The 19,388-nt window shown below is 42.7% G+C and overlaps 1 protein-coding gene across 2 annotated transcripts in view; it reads left to right on the top strand.

Annotated features, from left to right (window-relative positions):
- Positions 1-19,388, top strand: part of LOC137648622 (uncharacterized) — a 448,032-nt gene that overhangs the window by 175,041 nt on the left and 253,603 nt on the right. For both annotated transcript variants that reach the window (XM_068381561.1, XM_068381562.1), the window contains exon 9: positions 15,096-15,212. In XM_068381561.1, coding sequence (XP_068237662.1) covers positions 15,096-15,212 — 117 coding nt within the window. The remainder of the gene's footprint in view (positions 1-15,095; positions 15,213-19,388) is intronic.

Raw genomic sequence — 19,388 nt, 5'->3', positions numbered from 1 at the left:
GATGCAAGATAAGCTTCTAGAAGTCTCGACTCTCTCCAACTCAAAGGTTTCAATGGCTGGAAAACCATTGAAGCCTGTGGTCACACACACTCTCCTTTCCCTTGGGAATATAAAAGGAGATCGCAAGGTCGGTCAAGAGACTCAGATAATCAGACAGATTTCCAAGACGCTAACAGGGAGAAGCTCTGAACTCTCCTTAGTTCGCAATAGTGACAAACCTAGTGCTAAGAGCACAGCGGAAAGATCCGTTAAGAGTCTGGAGAAAATACTCATCAAATGCTTGAAGAGATCTAAAAAGACCAATATCGGTCCCTCTTTTATCGCTTCTCTAACAAAAGTCAAAGCCCAAAAGTCCAATGACTATGCTGGTCCTGTCATGAGTGGGAAAGCTCTTTCCACACAGATCAGACTCCCTACATCTGATCTGGAACACCGAAGCGATAATAAGACGTCCCAATCGACAATGCTAAGGAACGTCCCATACAATCTAGGTGAAGTTACCCATCCCTTTCTTAAAGGGATGGCACCTGTCAGCAGTTCATATACAATTGATCCACAATGTGACAGTGGATATTCTATTTCGGTTCAAACCGATAGAGTTGGAATGGTACATGGACGCAGACCTATTCCCTCCCAGATGGGAACAAGTCCCGGAACTGCAGATCGACCTCTTCATCACGAGCGTCTTCAAGAAACTACCTCGATATGTAGCCCCATACGAGGATCTTCTAGTGGAGTTTTTAGATAGCATGTCTCTAGTATGGAAGGGATGGACTGGGGTATTCCAGTTCATCTCATCCAATCACCTGCTGAAGGTCCTCAACAGGTTCAGATACTTCCAAGGGGGAGTAGCTCTATTGGCTTCCAAGTAGCCCAAGAGCAATCTGTCCTCCTTAATGAAGGAACTGAAGCTGAGGCTGGCCCTAGTTCTGAACCTGGGTCTATTTCAGAAGGTTCAGAAATTAATTGCCTTTGTTTTATCATGGAGAACCCGAACCCTTCATTTCATGATTTTCTTGCCCTAGCGGTTAGAAAAAGATTTGGGATCTCAGAAGGCAATATAGAATTCTTAGAAGAATACAAGTCTGAGTCAACTAGAAGACAATATGAGTCTTCTTGGAAAAAGTGGATTGCGTTCGCGAAAGCAAAAGGACCGAAAGAAATTTCAATGAACTTCTTTCTGTCCATCTTTATCCACCTTCATAATCAAAGTCTGGCAGCCAACACGATAACTATATGCAAGTCAGCCTTGACTAGACCTCTTCTATATGCCTTTCAAGCAGATCTGGCGAATGAAATCTTTAATAAGATTCTGAAGGCATGTGCAAAGCTTAGGCCTGCAGCACCACCAAAGCCCATCTCTTGGTCTTTGGGCAAGGTCCTATATTATGCCTCATTGGTGAACAATGAAGATTGTTCCCTTAGGATCTAACCCAAAAGGTTATCTTTCTGTTCGCTATAGCCTCCGGGGCTAGAGTTAGTGAGATAGTGGCCCTATCTAGAGATGAGGGCCACATTCAGTTCACAGAAGCGGGAGAACTGAATCTTTTCCCTGGTCCAACCTGTCTTGCTAAGAATGAGCTACCCACTAAGAGGTGGGGTCCCTGGAGAATCTGCCCTCTGAAGGAAGATGTCTCTCTATGTCCTGTAGTGTCTAAAGGTCTATCTTCGTAGAACTTCAGACTTCAGGAGAGGACAGCTCTTTAAAGGAGAAACCTCTGGATCAAACTTATTCCTAAAACAACTGAGGGCGTAGCTCACCTACTTTATTCATGGAGCGGATCCTGACAGTACTCACGCAGGACATGATCCTAGAAAAATTGCTTCATCACTGAACTTTTTTCAGTATATGGACTTCGAGCGACTTCGCTCATATACTGGATGGAAATTATCCAGAGTGTTCTACAAACACTATGCTAAGCAGGTCCGTGAGCTGAAGCATTATGGGGTGGCGACAGGTAGTGTTCTAAAACCTGCCGTTTAATTCTGCGATGAACAGCTAATTGACTGGGACTGTCAATTAAAGGGAGAAGGGGTCATCACTTTTAGGGTGACCTCCTTTAAATGAGTGTTACCATGGTGACACTAATTCTGTTCAACATCCCAGGTGTGGAATTGTACAGATAGCACTAGTGCTGTGTGTATGTAGTACACAATGTTGACATAATGTAATCGGTACAGAGATCATGAGAGAAATTTTATTATTAAAATTTTTTCTTCAATCTGAGAGTAGCACTCACCAGTTCTTTCCTTTCAAGAAAAGAAATATAGTCTCTGTATTCGTTATGTTTATAATTCCATTGTCATACTACATTCGTTTTACTGGTTAACTCATTTAGTCATTTATTAGGAATAAATGTCTATTAAAATGTAGTGCGTCCGAATTCGCCAGACAATTGCATGTATAAATGCCAGAGTTCTTTGACTTATTAGAGTATGCATTCTTCATATAGTTGTATGCTCACAAACAATAGATATAAGAGACACTGATATTGTTTCGGCAATATATACAAACTATGAGACTGTTTGTATATTCAGTGTATACTTATGTTTGTTCATACAATATATGTTACATTGCGACCCCCTTTCTACTGTTTAGAATGACTCTTCCCTGTAGGGGCCAGGAAGCACTAACATCGTTTATGATTAGTGATGATGACGGATAGCGGTGGTCATTTGTCTCAATTGGTCCACATGACCATAGAAAGGTTAATCCAAGGTTTAGGCATCGGTGAAAATCCACAGATACACTAATACTCTGGTATGCTTCCATCAGGATGACATGGCTTGAGCCCAAAAAACGGATTTTGAGCGAAGCGAAAAATCTTTTTTTGGGTGAGATGGCCATGTCGTCCTGATGGACCCACCCTTCTTTTCTAGAGAAAAGATCTTCACAGTATCCCTCCCGAACTACTGTATCTGTAGCACCATGCTCAATGCTACAAGGAATGTCTGCCATCTTGGGAATGGCACTGTTGTCATACTCAATAGTAGTACGAGAACGGGGGTAACCTTGATACGGCTCCCCTTCTATTCTGCCACACCCCCTTGAAGCGTAAGCGCTATTAGGGGTGCAGATTGCTATGTGGCGTATCAAGAATACGTCCTCTGATATTATGCGATATCCTTCAGAGAAAATTCAAGGATATTCGCGCCAGGAGTTGAAATTCTGGATACCTAAAGGTAAAATTCTCTGGGAATATCACTGTAGTACATATATTCCTTAGGAAGCTACTTTAAGGAACTTCCATCACGACGACATGACCATCTCACCCAAAAATAGATTCTTCGTTTCGTTCAAAATCCGATATATATATATATATATATATATATATATATATATATATATAGGATATGAAAGAAATTGGGTTGATAATATCCCCTTCTCCCTAAATCTTTTCAATGACACCAGAATTATCTGAATATTCATTAATGTAAAAATCGCCATAACCGGTAGGTAGCTGACCTCACTGGCTAAAGATTTTCATAAGTTTCATATTCTAATCGTCCAAGATGCTGCAGTATCAAAGGCTTTTGGCTTTTGAAAAGGATTTTTCTAATTATTTCCATATATGAAGCCAACGTTTTTTTAATGCCATTAAACATGTATGTAAGATATATACGTCTTGTTAATAAATGACATATATACATATATATATATATATATATATATATATATATATATATATATATATATATATATATATATATATATATATATATATATATATATATATATATATATGTATATATTATAAGGTAAATATATATATAAATTTTGCATGGAGGACCAGGGTACCATATATCTTTTCCGCTGCTGAGAAATCAAGAGTGTTCTTGAATGTACTCCTTAGTCCGAGGAGGACCCAGGGAAACTTTGGAAACATGCTGGAGTCGGTGGAGCTGGACAATAAGGTTGCTTTGAGCAGTGTTGGAAACTCTCCACCATTTCAGTGGCTGCAGGTTTGTAAGTGGGTAGTCGTTTGTAGGGTGATGCAGAGAAGATGTCGTAATAATATCCGCAATTGATTGGTGAAGGTGATACCATATCAGAAGTAATATGCTCTTTAACACCAAATCTCACCATCTTATATATTTCTAAATTAAGACAGCAGTTCATGAGGCAGTTGCTACACATTGATGCACTTATGGAATCAACCACTTTAGTGTGAATTTGACCAAACACTGAGGTAGAATGCAATCTTGAATTTTGACCTAAAGTGAAGACATAGACCCAATCCTTTGCATCATTAGCAATAACATGCCATATGAACATGGCTCACCCGTACTGAAGTCAGAGGGGATGGGTCCAGTTTATCTCTGGATAAGATGTCGGGGACAGGAGGCAGTTTACCATGGCTGTGTTGAATGGTATATATATGATAAGAGATGGCAGAGAGAGGTTGGCATAGATGGGTGAACTAGACATGGGATGGTTGAGTGAAAGAGTGCACAAGGAGCATGAGGTCCATGCAACTGATGAAGGACATGCTCGTCCACCACGGAAGTAATGATAAGCCAAATATACTGCCCATACATCCCGATCAAAGATAGAGTAGCTGGATTTCCCCTTGGAAAGTTTCAAGTGAAGAAGGCTAAGGTGCGTGGAAATCCAACGATCATTTGATCATGTAAGGATCCTACAGCTACTTCATTGCATTGGTGGAGTGTTTCAGGGGTGCAGTTGGCACAGGAAAGGTTGAGCAGTGGCACAAGAAAGGTTGAGCAGTAGCAGTTAAGGGTATCGTCATCGTAGAAAATAGCCATATTTGGTACCACAGCAATTCGATTTCATTAGTTTTACGTTGTATAAGATCTGATCCATTGCCAAGCGAAAGACTTATGTAATTTGGGAGCTTCATTAAAGTGTAAAATTGCGATTCAGTTTGTTCATATGCACCCAGAATATCCTTATTTCGACCCTAGCGACTACTGAAATCGTTATTTTGTGAAAAAATTCTTCAATAACTATGTTTATATTGATATTTAGTGTTTTTTTTTTATGATACGCTGTATAGCAATTACAATATGTATGATCTACACGTGGTATTATCAATGACCAACCTGTGAATCGTTTTTGTCCGTTTATTATTACGTTGAGTTTTTCATGAGCACCATTGTTATAAAGGCATATTTTGGTTACTTTGTTATATTTGTCTTTTTTTTACAGCTTTATTCATGTCGTAGATGATATAGTAAATGCTCTGATTCAAAGAAATCGCTGCCTGAACCAAATCCAATATATAGAAGATAAGATAAGTGTAGTCCTGAAGAGAAATGCCTCAGGGGGGGGGGACACCCACCATGTGCTGTAATATGATCCTGAAGTTCGGAAGGCTATTTATGATAATGGGAACAAAGTTTCGTTACGATGGGGTATATATAACATACGTGATAGGTACCGCGTGATCACCTGCTACCAATGTTAGAGGTATGGAAATTTTGAAAAAGATTTCAAGTCCAAGAATGAAGATAGAGTCTGCGGGAAATGTTCAGGGAGACACTCCACCAGGGAGTGTAATTCGCAAGTGTCAAAGTGTATGAATAGCACAAACTTAAACAGATCAAGTGACCACACAGTAAATTCTAGAGACTGCAATGCTTTTGACTTGGAATTGAAAAGACTAGCGGAAAATACTGATCATGGTTACTAGGGATGTCAGAAACTCTAGCTATGTAAATATACAATCTGTAGGTAATAAGACTGTTCAAATTCGATAATTGATAAACGAGAAATATTTAGATATACTAGCATTATCTGAAACATTGCTAAATAACTTGGACAAGGCAAAGATCACTGAAATGACGCCCCCCACACGTGCTTTTTTTCACATACCGAGAGAAGGTAAGTCTGGTGTGGGGGGGGGGGGGGGGGTTCGGACTCTTTATTCATAAAAGTTACTCAAACCTCAAAACGTTGAAAAGAACTAGTGTAACAAGCTTTGAATACATAGAAATAAAATTTACGCCAAAAATAGAAGAATATCCTTTGTAACAATCTACAAACCTCTTAGAACAAACACTAGTATCTTTTTTGAAGAATTCGGTGCTCTCACTGAGATGATTACCATGGAGGAAACGAATTAGTTATATGTAGAGACTTCAATTTTTGGATGGATGACGCATCAAAACCTGACGCTTTGGCATTTAGTGAGTTACTAGAATCATATCGACTAGTGAATAATGTCGACTGTACAACTACTTTAACTGGGCATACGCTAGACTTAATTCTAAGTGATGACATGAATAATATTGTATCTGATATAAAAGTCGAAGAGAAGTATACTATCTCCCCAGTACACAAACTCATTACGTTTAGTCTACCTCTACAGAAACAGGCATTAGTAAAGAAAATAAACTTTTGACATAAATCAAATTTTTCTCCAACCGTATTTATTGAACAGGTTACAAAGAAAATAAATGATGTTATCAACATCCCTTGTGATCATGATGACCAAGCTAAGTGTGCTAACTGTCTTATGACCACTTATAATACAGTGAGTAAAAGTAAATATGATACCATGTGCCCACCGATGGAAAAGACTATAACCGTAAAAGACCAATCTCCTTGGTTTGATGGAGAGACTTCGGAAAAAAGAGGGGAAAAAGACGTAAAGAAAGAAAGTGGAATAGGTTAAAAACTGAAAGTACTTGGGTAGAATACAAAAATGGCTGCGTGTCAATATAACTACCTACTAAGAAGGAAAAAAGTGAATACTATAAGAGAAAGATCCTCGAAGCAGCAACAGACATAAATAAGTTATATCTTCTCCTGAATGATATAATTTGAAATGTAAAAGAAAAGAAGCTACCTGATGGATACAGTGACCAGGAACTAGCAAATAATTTTCTAGTATTCTTTAGAAACAAAATTGAAAATATAACCAGGTCATTTGTAAATACTCAAAATCAGATTAATGATACACCGGGCACACAGACAAAATTAATACGATTTAACAACATAAGACAAGATGACATCACCAGAATTATCAAGAGAGCAAAGAAAACAAACTGCGCGATCGATCCTATGCCAAATATCTGAAGTAATTGGAGAGAGAGACTTTTCTAGTCTAGCCGAAATAATAATGAGAATAGCAAATGCAAGCATTGATGAATGTGAGTTTCCTAAATCTGAGAAAACGGCTATAGTCACACCAGTTCTGAAAAATGCACTGGACTACCAGGAATTAAGCTCATATAGACCTATTTCAAATCTGACCTTTATCTCAAAAGTGCTTGAATATGTAATTCTTGAACAACTAGTCAGCCACTTAGATGTAATAGAAGCTTTGCCCGACAACCAATCTGCTCACGGAAAACTATACTCTACGGAGACAGCCATCTGCTCTGTTGTAAATGATATGCTAGAAATGATGGATGAAAATAAATGTGGTATCTTAATTCTGCTCGATCTCAGTGCTGCTTTTGATACAGTGGTACATGAACTGCTACTAAATGATCTACGATCTATCGGCGTTGAAGATCAAGCCTTCGAATACCTAAAAGACTATTTATTTGGTAGAAATTACTATGTACAAATTGGAAACTCTTATTATTATCTATTTATCTTTTTAATCATAGTCAACAGAGACTGGAAGTTTTTTATAGTCTGGGGTTCCGGGTTACATCCAGTTCCCTTAGGAATCTTCCAGTTTCCTCACTACATGTGCTGTTTCAAGTAGCAAGTTATTTTGTACTAGACCTGGGACATCTATGGGAGATACCTTTTTTTATTGTCTGGTCGACCAGAATTGTTTGAATTGCTTGAATTGTTTGTATCACCCTGGCCGCCCTTATACTGTAGTCTCAGAGTAGATTATCCTGATCATTTTCTACCACAGCTTGAGGTTGATGTTTATACCATTTATAGCTGCATTATATTTGATATTTTCTACAAAGACTACAATGGAAAGCTTTTACCATTGTATCATATAGTTCCCTTATTGATTCTGAGCAGGTGCTGAACATCCACTGGCGTTGTGGTCGATGTTTTCTTTTGCCATTCATTTTTTGCACTTTGGCGAGATGTTAGTTCCGTCTATTGCTCGTTGAATATACTGTATGTTGTTTCGAAGGCCTGTACCAACCGTGTGTCACACGATTGTACATAAATTATTTTGTATATATTATGCTTGTATCTGCGTTCTTCCCTCGCACTAAAAAGAACCTGAATATACATGTCTGCGTATCACCTCTGTAACATTGTCTGTCTTGTGAACATGAAAATGCCTGTTGCCTTGAGGTTTTGTATATAAAGGAGAGTGTTCTTTAATAAAGTGACTCAGTTGATTGCTTCCTGTCTTTGAGTCACAACCTTGCTCTCGGCCCGTCACATTGGTGACCCCGGAAGTCGACTCGCTCCCACCTCCTTCCACCCACACCCCCCTCGCCCCTCCATCGTTGGTACTATGGGGGAATCTACGGAAGTTGGCGCTGCGGCTGGCCCGTTCAAACTTTCATCGTTTGCCAGCGGAGAGGCGTTTGCTTGGTTTCAGCGCGCAGAAGTCCAGTTTCGCATCAAGGGCGTGACTCGCTCAACCACCAAAGCAGATTATGTTCTCGCGGCGATACCCAAGGACACCTTCCCAGAAATATCCAACTGGCTTTATGCACAAGGAGACACCCCAATAGAGTATGACGCCTTCAAAACATACCTTCTGCAGCAGTACTCGCCGTCGCCAGCCGCCCGTATAGCAAAGCTTTTTCAACTTTCGCAACAACCGTTGGGGGACCAAAGGGCTTCGCTTGCCCTCAGGGAAATGACCAGTATCGCTCGCCTTCAACATGCTGCAGACGGCTCTCCTCATGAGGTGAACCTACTTCGTGCCCTTTAGATACGCCGTTTACCCGGACCTATAGGCGCTGCCATACCTAATGTCGATAGTTTACCCATAAAGGACTTGATGACCAAAGCCGACGCCCTTATGGACAGCCACTTCCAGACCTCCATCAACGCCTCCACCCCTGACGAAGAGGATGCCTATTCAAGGTCAACTGAAGCTGACATGAATGTCGTAGGACATACACGCCTACCCCGTGATGTGCCGAAGCGGCGACAAAGCCACCCACCACCCACCAATCGCTCGCACCCCAACGAACGACTTCTACAGCCACTTACTACCTCCCATCCGCCGCAGTTTTGCTACTACCACTTCAGATTCGGGGCAACCGCGAAGAAATGTGCCAAGGATTGTCAGTGGCCAAAAAACGTATAAGTAGGCCATCTGTCGTGGCAGTGGCCTTTCGTGTTTCTAATCTTTTCTTTTTACATGATGCAGGAACGGGCGTGCAATTTTTGGTAGACACGGGTGCTTGTCGTTCTCTATTACCAAGGAAACTCTTCAAGGCACGACGTAGTCTGTCTAAATCTGCCGATGTTCGCTTGGTAGCTGCCAACGGATCTGCTATACCCACCTACGATTACGAGAACCTCACATTATCGTTCGGAAACGGTAAATTCAATTGGAAGTTTCTCGTTGCTGACGTCACATTGGCAATCCTCAGTGCGGATTTCCTCTCTCATTTCCACCTTCTGGTCGATGTCGCCCACCGACGATTGGTCAACGCGGACTCGTACTTGTCGACACCTCTTCAACCCGCCCCCTCTAACCTCGCTCTCCACATCAGCGCACCCACGGATGACTACGCCCACCTCCTCACGTCGTACGCGGAAGTTTTCCGTTCAGAACTTCACCAAACGCCCACGGTTCCTGCAAAGCACGGTATTTATCACCATATCAAGACGACGGGACCCCCAGTCTTCGCAAAATTCAGACGTCTGGCACCGGAACGATTGGCAGCCGCCAAACAGACGCTCGCCGAAATGGAGGAAATGGGCCTTTGCCAAAAGGCCTCCAGCCCATGCTCGTCACCCTTACACATCGTTCTGAAGAAAGACAGCTCCCTCCGTCCGTGCAGGGATTACAGGCGCCTGAACATGCAAACAGAACCGGATCACTACCCCCATCCCAAACATTCCCGACATGACCTCCTACCTGCACAAAGCGAAGGTTTTCTCTACGCTCGACCTCCTGAAGGGGTATTATCAGGTTCCTATGAGCCCAGAAGACATCCCCAAGACCGCCATCACCACTCCGTTTGGTACATACACCTTCAATTACTCCTGTTTTGGGCTTCGTAATGCTGGGGCCACGTTTCAACGTCTCATGGATGGCATCTTAGGGGACCTCCCTTTCTGTGTATGTTATGTGGACGACATACTTGTGTTCTCCTCCTCAAAAGAGGAACACCTCCGTCACCTGCGCATCGTGCTCGACCGCCTGCAACAAAACGGATTTGTAGTCTGGTACGACAAGTGTACCTTTGGTGCCAACGAATTGTCGTTCTTAGGGCACCGCATCACTCCTGAAGGATTCCATCCCCTCCCTGAGAAGGTAGCAGCCGTTCAGAACTTCCCCGCGCCCTCGACCGTCAAAGCTCTGCAGGAATTCTTGGGCATGATCAACTATTATCACCGTTTTCTGCCAGCCATTGCCGCCACTCGTGCTCCCCTCTACGCCTCCCTCAAGGGCAAGCCAAAGGACCTGAAGTGGGGTCCCCTTCAAGAAGCAGCTTTCTGCAGTGCAAAGAAGGCCCTATCAACTGCTGCGGCTCTCCCTTTTCCTATCCCACATGCCCCTCTCCTTCTCTCTACCTATGCCAGCGACATCGCTATTGGTGCAGTACTCAAGCAGATGATCAACGGCTCGCCCCGCCCATTGGCCTTCTTCATCAGAAAACTGTCCAAGGCAGAATCGAGTTATTCTACCTTCGATCGAGAAATGCTGGCGGTGAACTTGGCTGTCCGTCACTTTCGCCATTTCTTAGAAGGTACGCCCTTCGTCATTCGCACAGACCACATGCCTCTAGTGCACGCCTTCACTCGACAGTCTGACACCTGGTCCGCCCGTCAACGCCGACATCTCTCTGCCGTGGCTGAATACAATTGCACCCTTCAATACGTCCCTGGGAAAATTAATCCCGTTGCCGATGCCCTGTCAAAAAACACGTTGGCTGCCGTTCAACTGGGATTGGGTAACAACGTCCTGGCTGAAGCTCAACGACAGGATCCAGAGTATCAAGCATGTAGGACATCCAGTACCTCCCTCCGTTGGGAAGACTTCCCCCTAGACGACTCCAACACCACTTTACTCTGTGACGTCAGGACTGGCAGACCGCGACCTTGGATTCCTGCTCCCATGCGCCGACAGGTGTTTGATTTCATTCACGGCCTTTCACATCCCTCGTGCTGTTCTACTGCACAGCTGCTGAAGGCAAATTTCATTTGGCACGGCATTTCTAAGGATGCTAAGGATTGAGTCTGCGCCTGTACTTCTTGCCAAACTTCCAAAGTACATCGACACACAGATTCAGGAGTGGGCACCTCTCCTCAACCTCAGCGTCGTTTCGCACACATTCATGTCGACGTTGTAGGCCCCCTACCCACATCACAAGGACATCGTTACCTGTTTACCGTCATCGACCGCTCCACTCATTGGCCTGAAGCCATTCCCATGGAAACTGCAACGCCCGCCTCATGTACATCTGCCTTACTCTCTGGATGGATTGCAAGATTTGGTATCCCTGAGCATATTACTTTTGATAGGGGAGCACCTTTCACCTCTCAATTGTGGACATCATTAGCGAGTCTTCTGGGCATCACCCTACATCAGACAACGGCCTACAACCCCGCTGCCAATGGAATGGTTGAATGTTTTCATTGCATCCTCAAAGCAGCTTTGATGTCCTGCTACAAGGATTGCAACTGGTTTACTCAGCTTCCCTGGGTCCTCATTGGACTAAGGACCACTCCTAAAGACGCTTTGACGTCTCGGCAGCTGAAATGGTGTATGGCGACCCGATGGTCGTCCCTGCCAAATTTTTTCCTTCTACAACCTCCTCCGACGATCTCCAGCACATACGTCACATCGTGGGAAAAATTTACTCCGTGCCGCCAGACTTACAAGTCCCCAGCGAAGCATCACATACCAACAGACTTGCACGTCTTCCTGCGCAACGACACTACCAAGCCACCGCTAATGCCCCCTTACACGGGCCCTCTCCTTGTGATCCGACGCAGTCTGAAAGCATTCCTACTGAACATTCGTGGCAAAGAAGACTGGGTCTCCATTGATCGTCTAAAACCTGCTTATCTTCTGCCAGATGACCCGCCTACAGTTCGCCTCTCTAGATCAGGGCGCCCTATTTAACATGTACAGTATGTCATTTTTAGGGGGGGAGCCATGTACCAACCGTGTGTCGCACGATCGTACATAAATTATTTGGGATATATTATGCTTGTATCTTCGCTCTTCCCTCGCACTAAAAAGAACCTGAATATACATGTCTGTGTATCGCCTCTGTAACATTGTTTGTCTTGTGAGCATGAAAATGCCTGTTGCCTTGAGGTTTTGTATATAGAGGAGAGTGTTATTTAATAAAGTGACTCAGTTGATTGCTTCCTGCCTTTGAGTCACAACCTTGCTCCCGGCCCGTCACAGGCCTGATCTTGTGCTGACATTATCATCCCATCAGTGTTCTTCTCAATTCTCTTCTCTGTAGGCACTGCTATTTTTTTTTTTCGTTTGCCTCAGGAATTGTCTATGCATCGGTTTTCTTTTCCATTTTTTCTTCTCTCAATTACTTTCTTCTCTCTTTAAACACTTCTGGATCATTAGGAAGCTTTATCAAGTTTTCTTCCCATTCACTCTTTAGCCATTCACCTTCACTGGTCGTAAGGTACTTTCAAGTGCTTTACTTTTGATGGTGATACAATCTTCTATCCTGATGAGTCCTTTTCTTCCTCCATTGCATGGTCTATACAGCCTGTCAATTTCTCTTTGGTGCAGTTCTTGGTACATGTTCATTTTCATTTTGCATTGTATATTTAGGGAAGTTGATTTTCTTGTCCTCCCCTCCATATATCTTTAATTATTCTATGAGCCATAAGTCTGGTATCATGTCGAAGGCTCTCTTGTAGTCTATCCATGTCATAATCAGGTTTCTTTTCCTTATTTTTGCTATTGTTCGTTACCATTTTGTCTATCAGTATCTGGTCTTTTGTGGCTCTGTATTTCCTTCTGAAACCCTTTTTGCTGGCTTGGATAGGTGCTTGTTTCATCCAGGTTGATGTACGGCCTTTTGCAGGTTCCCCATTATTGGTAGGTTGATATTTGATCTGTAATTGCTTGCTATATTACCCAATTTTGATCCTTCCTCTGGATCCTTCAGAAGTTAGCCATTATTGTACGTAAGGTTCTGCAGTTTTTGAGCCAGTAACCACGAACTTCATAGGGTCTGGTGCTTTCCAGTTTGGATTTTTTTTTTCAGCTGGTTTTCATAGCTTAACTATTCCATGTTCGTCACTTTTTTATACCTTTTACATATGTTTGGATTATTCCACTTCTGGGTTCTCTTGATAGTTGTCTTTACATTTTAATTGGCTGTATAGGCGCTTCCGATTCTTTTCGAAGGGTTTGTTAATATCATTTTATACCTTTTACATATGTGTGGATCTCCTCTAACTTGACTTTTATTGTTTGTTTGATATCTTCTCTTATGTTTAGGCCCCGCTCCTGCACTTTGAATTTTTCATTCAGTTCCTTCCGTATCTTGAAGTTTTCCATGTCTGTTATCTTCAATTTCTTAATGTATCTCAAATCAGCTCTCATCTATGTTATTTGGCTTTCCAATATACGTTTCCAAAAAAGCTGACTATGACTCTGACAATTGGGTATCTTCATCTACACTAACTCCCCAACGATTCTTCCTTCTGTACAGGCGAGGTTATCCTTTTGTGTAATGGTACTGTATACTTGATTAATCTCAGTATTTCGTTGACCTCCTTCGATCTTTTCCTTCAGTTTCTTCTTCTGATTATTATTATTATTATTATTATTATTATTATTATTATTATTATTATTATTATTATTATTATTAGCCAAGTTACAACCCTAGTTGGAAAAGCAAGATGCTATAAGCCCAAGGGCTCCAACAGGGAAAAATAGCCCAGTGAGGAAAGGAAATAAGGAAATAAATGAATGATGAGAATAAATTAACAATATATCATTCTAAAAACAGTAAGAGCGTCAAAACAGATATGTCCTATATAAACTATTAACAACGTCAAAAACAGATATGTCATATATAAACAATAAAAAGACTCATGTCAGCCTGGTCATCATAAAAACATTTGCTCAAACTTTGAACTTTTGAAGTCCTACTGATTCAACTACCCGATTAGGAAGATCATTCCACAAGGATTCAAGGATTTTAGGGCTGGTATCTTTATTCTTTCTATCCTATGTATTATTTTGGTCAGATGATCTACACTCTCATCTGTCACCTCTATTTCAGTAAGTTGTTGGACATTGTACGATTATTATTATTATTATTATTATTATTATTATTATTATTATTATTATTATTATTAATATCAATATCATTATTATTATTATTATTATTATCATTATTATTAATATTACTATTATTATCGTTATTATTATTATTATTATTATTATTATTATTGCTATTATTATTATTATTATTATTATTATTATTATTATTATTATTATTATTATTCTTATTATTATTATTTTTGTTATTATTACCATTATTATTATTATGATAATTTTCATTATTATTATTATTATTATTATTATTATTATTATTATCATTTTCATTATCATTATTATTATTATTATTATTGTTATTATTATTATTATCATTATTATCATTATTATTATTATTATTAATATTATTATAATTTTTATCATTATTATTATTATTATTATTATTATTATTATTATTATTATTATTATTATTATTTTGATTATTATTATTATTATTTTGATTATTATTATTATTATTATTATTTTCAAAATTGATCGCTATATCAGTTAATAAACATTGATCTTATAAAGTCACTAAGAGCAATATGTTATGAAATAGATCGAGAAAATCCTTGAAGAGATCAATGCTACAAAATAACAAATCCCTTTTGATCAGACGTGTTTGAAACACGTGCTACTATCGATATCAATGTTATCATTATCATGAACCTAAATCATAGTGACGAACCTACTTCCTTATTTAAGGTTGCTCTTACAACGGCGATTGGTATCATCACGGCTACCCAATGTACAACAACAACTGCACAGCACAAGTCTGCTCGGATGGAGATTGGCTGCAATTGGATCACTCGGACCCGTACTGTAAGTAACTGATGACCCCATTCTATTTCATTTATGTTAAGGCAATAGAGCAAAATCACTTGAATTTGCTTATTAAGCAAAGAGGAACAATTTGATTAATTTGATATTAGACATTTCATGAAAGTGTATTATTTTACAAGAGTACGCTCTCTATTTACTGCAAAATTATGCAGTCCTTCAGCTCTCCTCTTCTTGTACAGTAATCAGGAGGTTCTTTAAGGGGAGAAAAGCAAAAAATGTCAAAATATGCTGAGCAATAGAGAGGGTTATGAGAAAACCTAACTTGGTTTTCTCACTAAACGACCTGCAACTACCATCGTCAACATAGTCAACCTAACAAAAGTTCGTGATGCCAGTGTACAATTGATATATATTCAAAATACAGTATATACTTGAGTAAAAATGGAGTAATTACTCAGAAGTGTCCATATATTATGCAATTCACAATGAGTGACACTTTTGATTAATTACTCCATTTTTAATATAGTATTGTACCAACCGTGTTTCACACAATTGTACATAATTCCTTTGGTATATATTATGCTTGTATCTTCGCTCTTACCTCGCACTAAAACGAACATGAAAATTCATGTCTGGTTTTTCCTCTGTAATATTGTCTGTCTTGTGAACTTGTTATGTCCTGTTGCCTTGAGGTTTTGTATATAAGGAGAGTGTTCTACAATAATATAACTCAGTCGTTTCCAACCTGCCTTTGAGTTCACAACCTTACTCGGCGCCATCGCATTGGTGACCCGGGAAGTCGACTCGCTCCCACTGCCTTCCACTCCCAACCTCTCTCACCCCTCCATCGTTGGTAATATGACGGAGACGGACTCTACTACAGCAGTTGGCACTGCGGCCGCCCCATTGAAACTTTCACCGTTCGCCACCGGAGAGGCGTTTGCTTGGTTTCAACGCGCTGAAGTCCACTTCCGTATCAGGGGCGTGACTCGCTCAACCACCAAAGCGGATTTATGTTCTCGCGGCGATACCCGAGGACACCTTCCCAGAAATATCCGACTGGCTTTGTGAACAAGGAGACACCCCAATAGCATATGACGCCCTCAAAACTTACCTTCTGCAGCAGTACTCGCTGTCGCCACCCGTCCATATAGCAAAGCTTTTTCAGCTCTCGCAACAACCGTTGAGGGACCAAAGGGCTTCGCTCGCCCTCAGGGAAATGACCAGTATCGCTCGCCTTCAACCTGCCGCAGACGGCTCTCCTCGTGAGGTGAGCCTACTTCGTGCCCTTTGGATACGCCGTTTACCCGAACCTGTACGCGCTGCCATACCCGATGTCAATAGTTTGCCCATAAAGGACTTGATGACCAAAGCCGACGCCATTATGGACAGCCACTTCAAGACCTCCATCAACGCCTCCACCCCTGACGACGAGGATGCCTATTCAACATCAACCGAAGCTGACATGAATGCCGTAGGACATACACGCCTACCCCGTGACGTGCCGAAGCGGCGACAAAGCCGCCCACCACCCACCAATCGCTCGCGCCCCAACGAACGACTTCTACAGCCACTTACTACCTCCCATCCGCCGCAGTTTTGCTACTACCACTTCAGATTCGGGGCAACCGCGAAGAAATGTGCCAAGGATTGTCAGTGGCCAAAAAACGTGTAAGTAAGCCATCGCTTGTGGCGGTGGCCTCCCATGTTTCTAATCTTTTCTTTTTACGGGATGCAGGAACGGGCGTGCGATTTTTGGTAGACACGAGTGCTTGTCGTTCTCTTTTGCCAAGGAAACTCTTCAAGGCACGACGTAGTCTGTCTACATCTGCCGACGTCCGCTTAGTAGCTGCCAACGGATCTGCGATACCCACCTACGGTTACGAGAACCTCACATTATCGTTCGGAAACGGTAAATTCAATTGGAAGTTTCTCGTTGCTGACGTCACAATGCCAATCCTCGGTGCAGATTTCCTCTCTCATTTCCACCTTCTGGTCGATGTCACCCACCAACGATTGGTCAACGCAGACTCGTACTTGTCGACACCTCTTCAACCCGCCCCCCCTAACCTCGCTCTCCACATCAGCGCACCCACAGATGCCTACACCCACCTCCTCACGTCGTACCCGGAAGTTTTCCGTCCAGAACTTCGCCAAACGCCCACGGTTCCTGCCAAGCACGGTATTTATCACCATATCAAGACGACGGGACCCCCATTCTTCGCAAAATTCAGACGTCTGGCACTGGAACGATTGGCAGCCGCCAAACAAACGTTCGCCGAAATGGAGAAAATGGGCCTTTGCCAAAAGGCCTCCAGCCCATGGTCGTCGCCCTTACACATCGTTCTGAAGAAAGACGGCTCCCTCCGTCCGTGCGGGGATTACAGACGCCTGAACATGCAAAATGAACCGGATCACTACCCCTTCCCAAACATTGCCGACGTGACCTCCTCCCTGCACAAAGCGAAGGTTTTCTCTACGCTCGACCTCCTGAAGGGGTATTATCAGGTGCCTATGAACCCAGAAGACATCCCCAAGACTGCCATCACCACTCCGTTTGGTACATACACCATCAATTACTCCTGTATTGGCCTTCGTAATGCTGGGGCAATGTTTCAACGTCCCATGGATGGCATCTTAGGGGACCTCCCTTTCTGTGTATGTTATGTGGACGACATACTTGTGTTCTCCTCCTCAAAAAAGGAACACCTCTGTCACCTGCACATCGTGCTCGACCGCCTGCAACAAAACGGCCTTACAGTCCGGTACGACAAGTGTACCTTTGGCGCCAACTAAGTATCGTTCTTAGGGCACCGCATCACTCCTGAAGGTTTCCACCCCCTCCTTGAGAAGGTAGCAGCCGTTCAGAACTTCCCCGTGCCCTCGACCGTCAAAGCTCTGCAGGAATTCTTGGGCATGATCAACTATTATCACCGTTTTCTGCCAGCCATTGCCGCCACTCTTGCTCCCTCAAGGGCAAGCCAAAGGACCTGAAGTGGGGTCCCCTTCAAGAAGCAGCCTTCTGCAATGCAAAGAAGGCCCTATAAACTGCTGCGGCTCTCACTTTTCTTATCCCATACGCCCTCTCCTTCTCTCCACTGATACCAGCGACGTCGCTATAGGTGCAGTACTCGAGCAGGTGGTCAAAGGCTCGCCCCGCCCATTGGCCTTCTTCAGCAGAAAACTGTCCAAGGCAGAATCGGGTTATTCTACCTTTGATCGAGAATTGCTGGCGGTGCACTTGGCTGTCCGTCACTTTCGCCATTTCTTAGAAGGTACGCCCTTCGTCATTCGCACAGACCACATGCCTCTGGTGCACGCCTTCACTCGACAGTCTGACGCCTGGTCTGCCACTCAATGCCGACATCTCTCCACCGTGGCTGAATACAATTGCACCCTCCAATACGTCCCTTGGAAAATGAATCCCGTTGCCGATGCCCTGTCAAGAAACGCGTTGGCTGCCGTTACACTGGGATTGGATTACAATGCCCTGGCTGACGCCCAACGACAGGATCCAGAGTATCAAGCTTGTAGGACATCCTGCACGTCCCTCCGTTGGGAAGACTTTCCCCTTGAAGACTCCAACACCACCCTCCTCTGTGACGTCAGTACTGGTAGACCGCGACCTTGGATTCCTGCTCCCATGCGCCGACAGGTGTTTGATTTCATTCACGGCCTTTCACATCCCTCGTGCCGTTCTACTGCACAGCTGCTGAAGGCAAAGTTCATTTGGCACGGCATTTCTAAGGATGCTAAGGATTGGGTCCGCTCCTGTACTTCTTGCCAAACTTCCAAAGTACATCGACACACGGATTCAGGAGTAGGCACCTTTCCTCAACCTCAGCGTCGTTTCGCACACATTCACGTCGACGTTGTAGGCCCCCTACCCACATCACAAGGACATCAATACTTGTTTACCGTCATCTACCGCTCCACTCGTTGAAGCCATTCCCATGGAAACTGCAACGTCCGCCTCATGTACATCTGCCTTACTCTCTGAATGGATTTCAAGATTCGGTATCCCTGAGCATATTACTTCTGACAGGGGAACCACTTTCACCTCTCAATTGTGGACGTCATTAGCAAATCTCGTGGGCATCACCCTACATCAGACAACGGCCTACAACCCTGCTGCCAATGGAATGGTTGAACATTTTCATCGCACCCTCAAAGCAGCTTTGATGTCCCGCTGCAAGGATTGCAACTGGTTCACTC

The sequence above is a fragment of the Palaemon carinicauda genome, chromosome 10 (genome assembly GCF_036898095.1).
Source record: "Palaemon carinicauda isolate YSFRI2023 chromosome 10, ASM3689809v2, whole genome shotgun sequence".
Taxonomy (NCBI): domain Eukaryota; kingdom Metazoa; phylum Arthropoda; class Malacostraca; order Decapoda; family Palaemonidae; genus Palaemon; species Palaemon carinicauda.
This window is presented reverse-complemented; position numbering and strand designations above follow the sequence as displayed.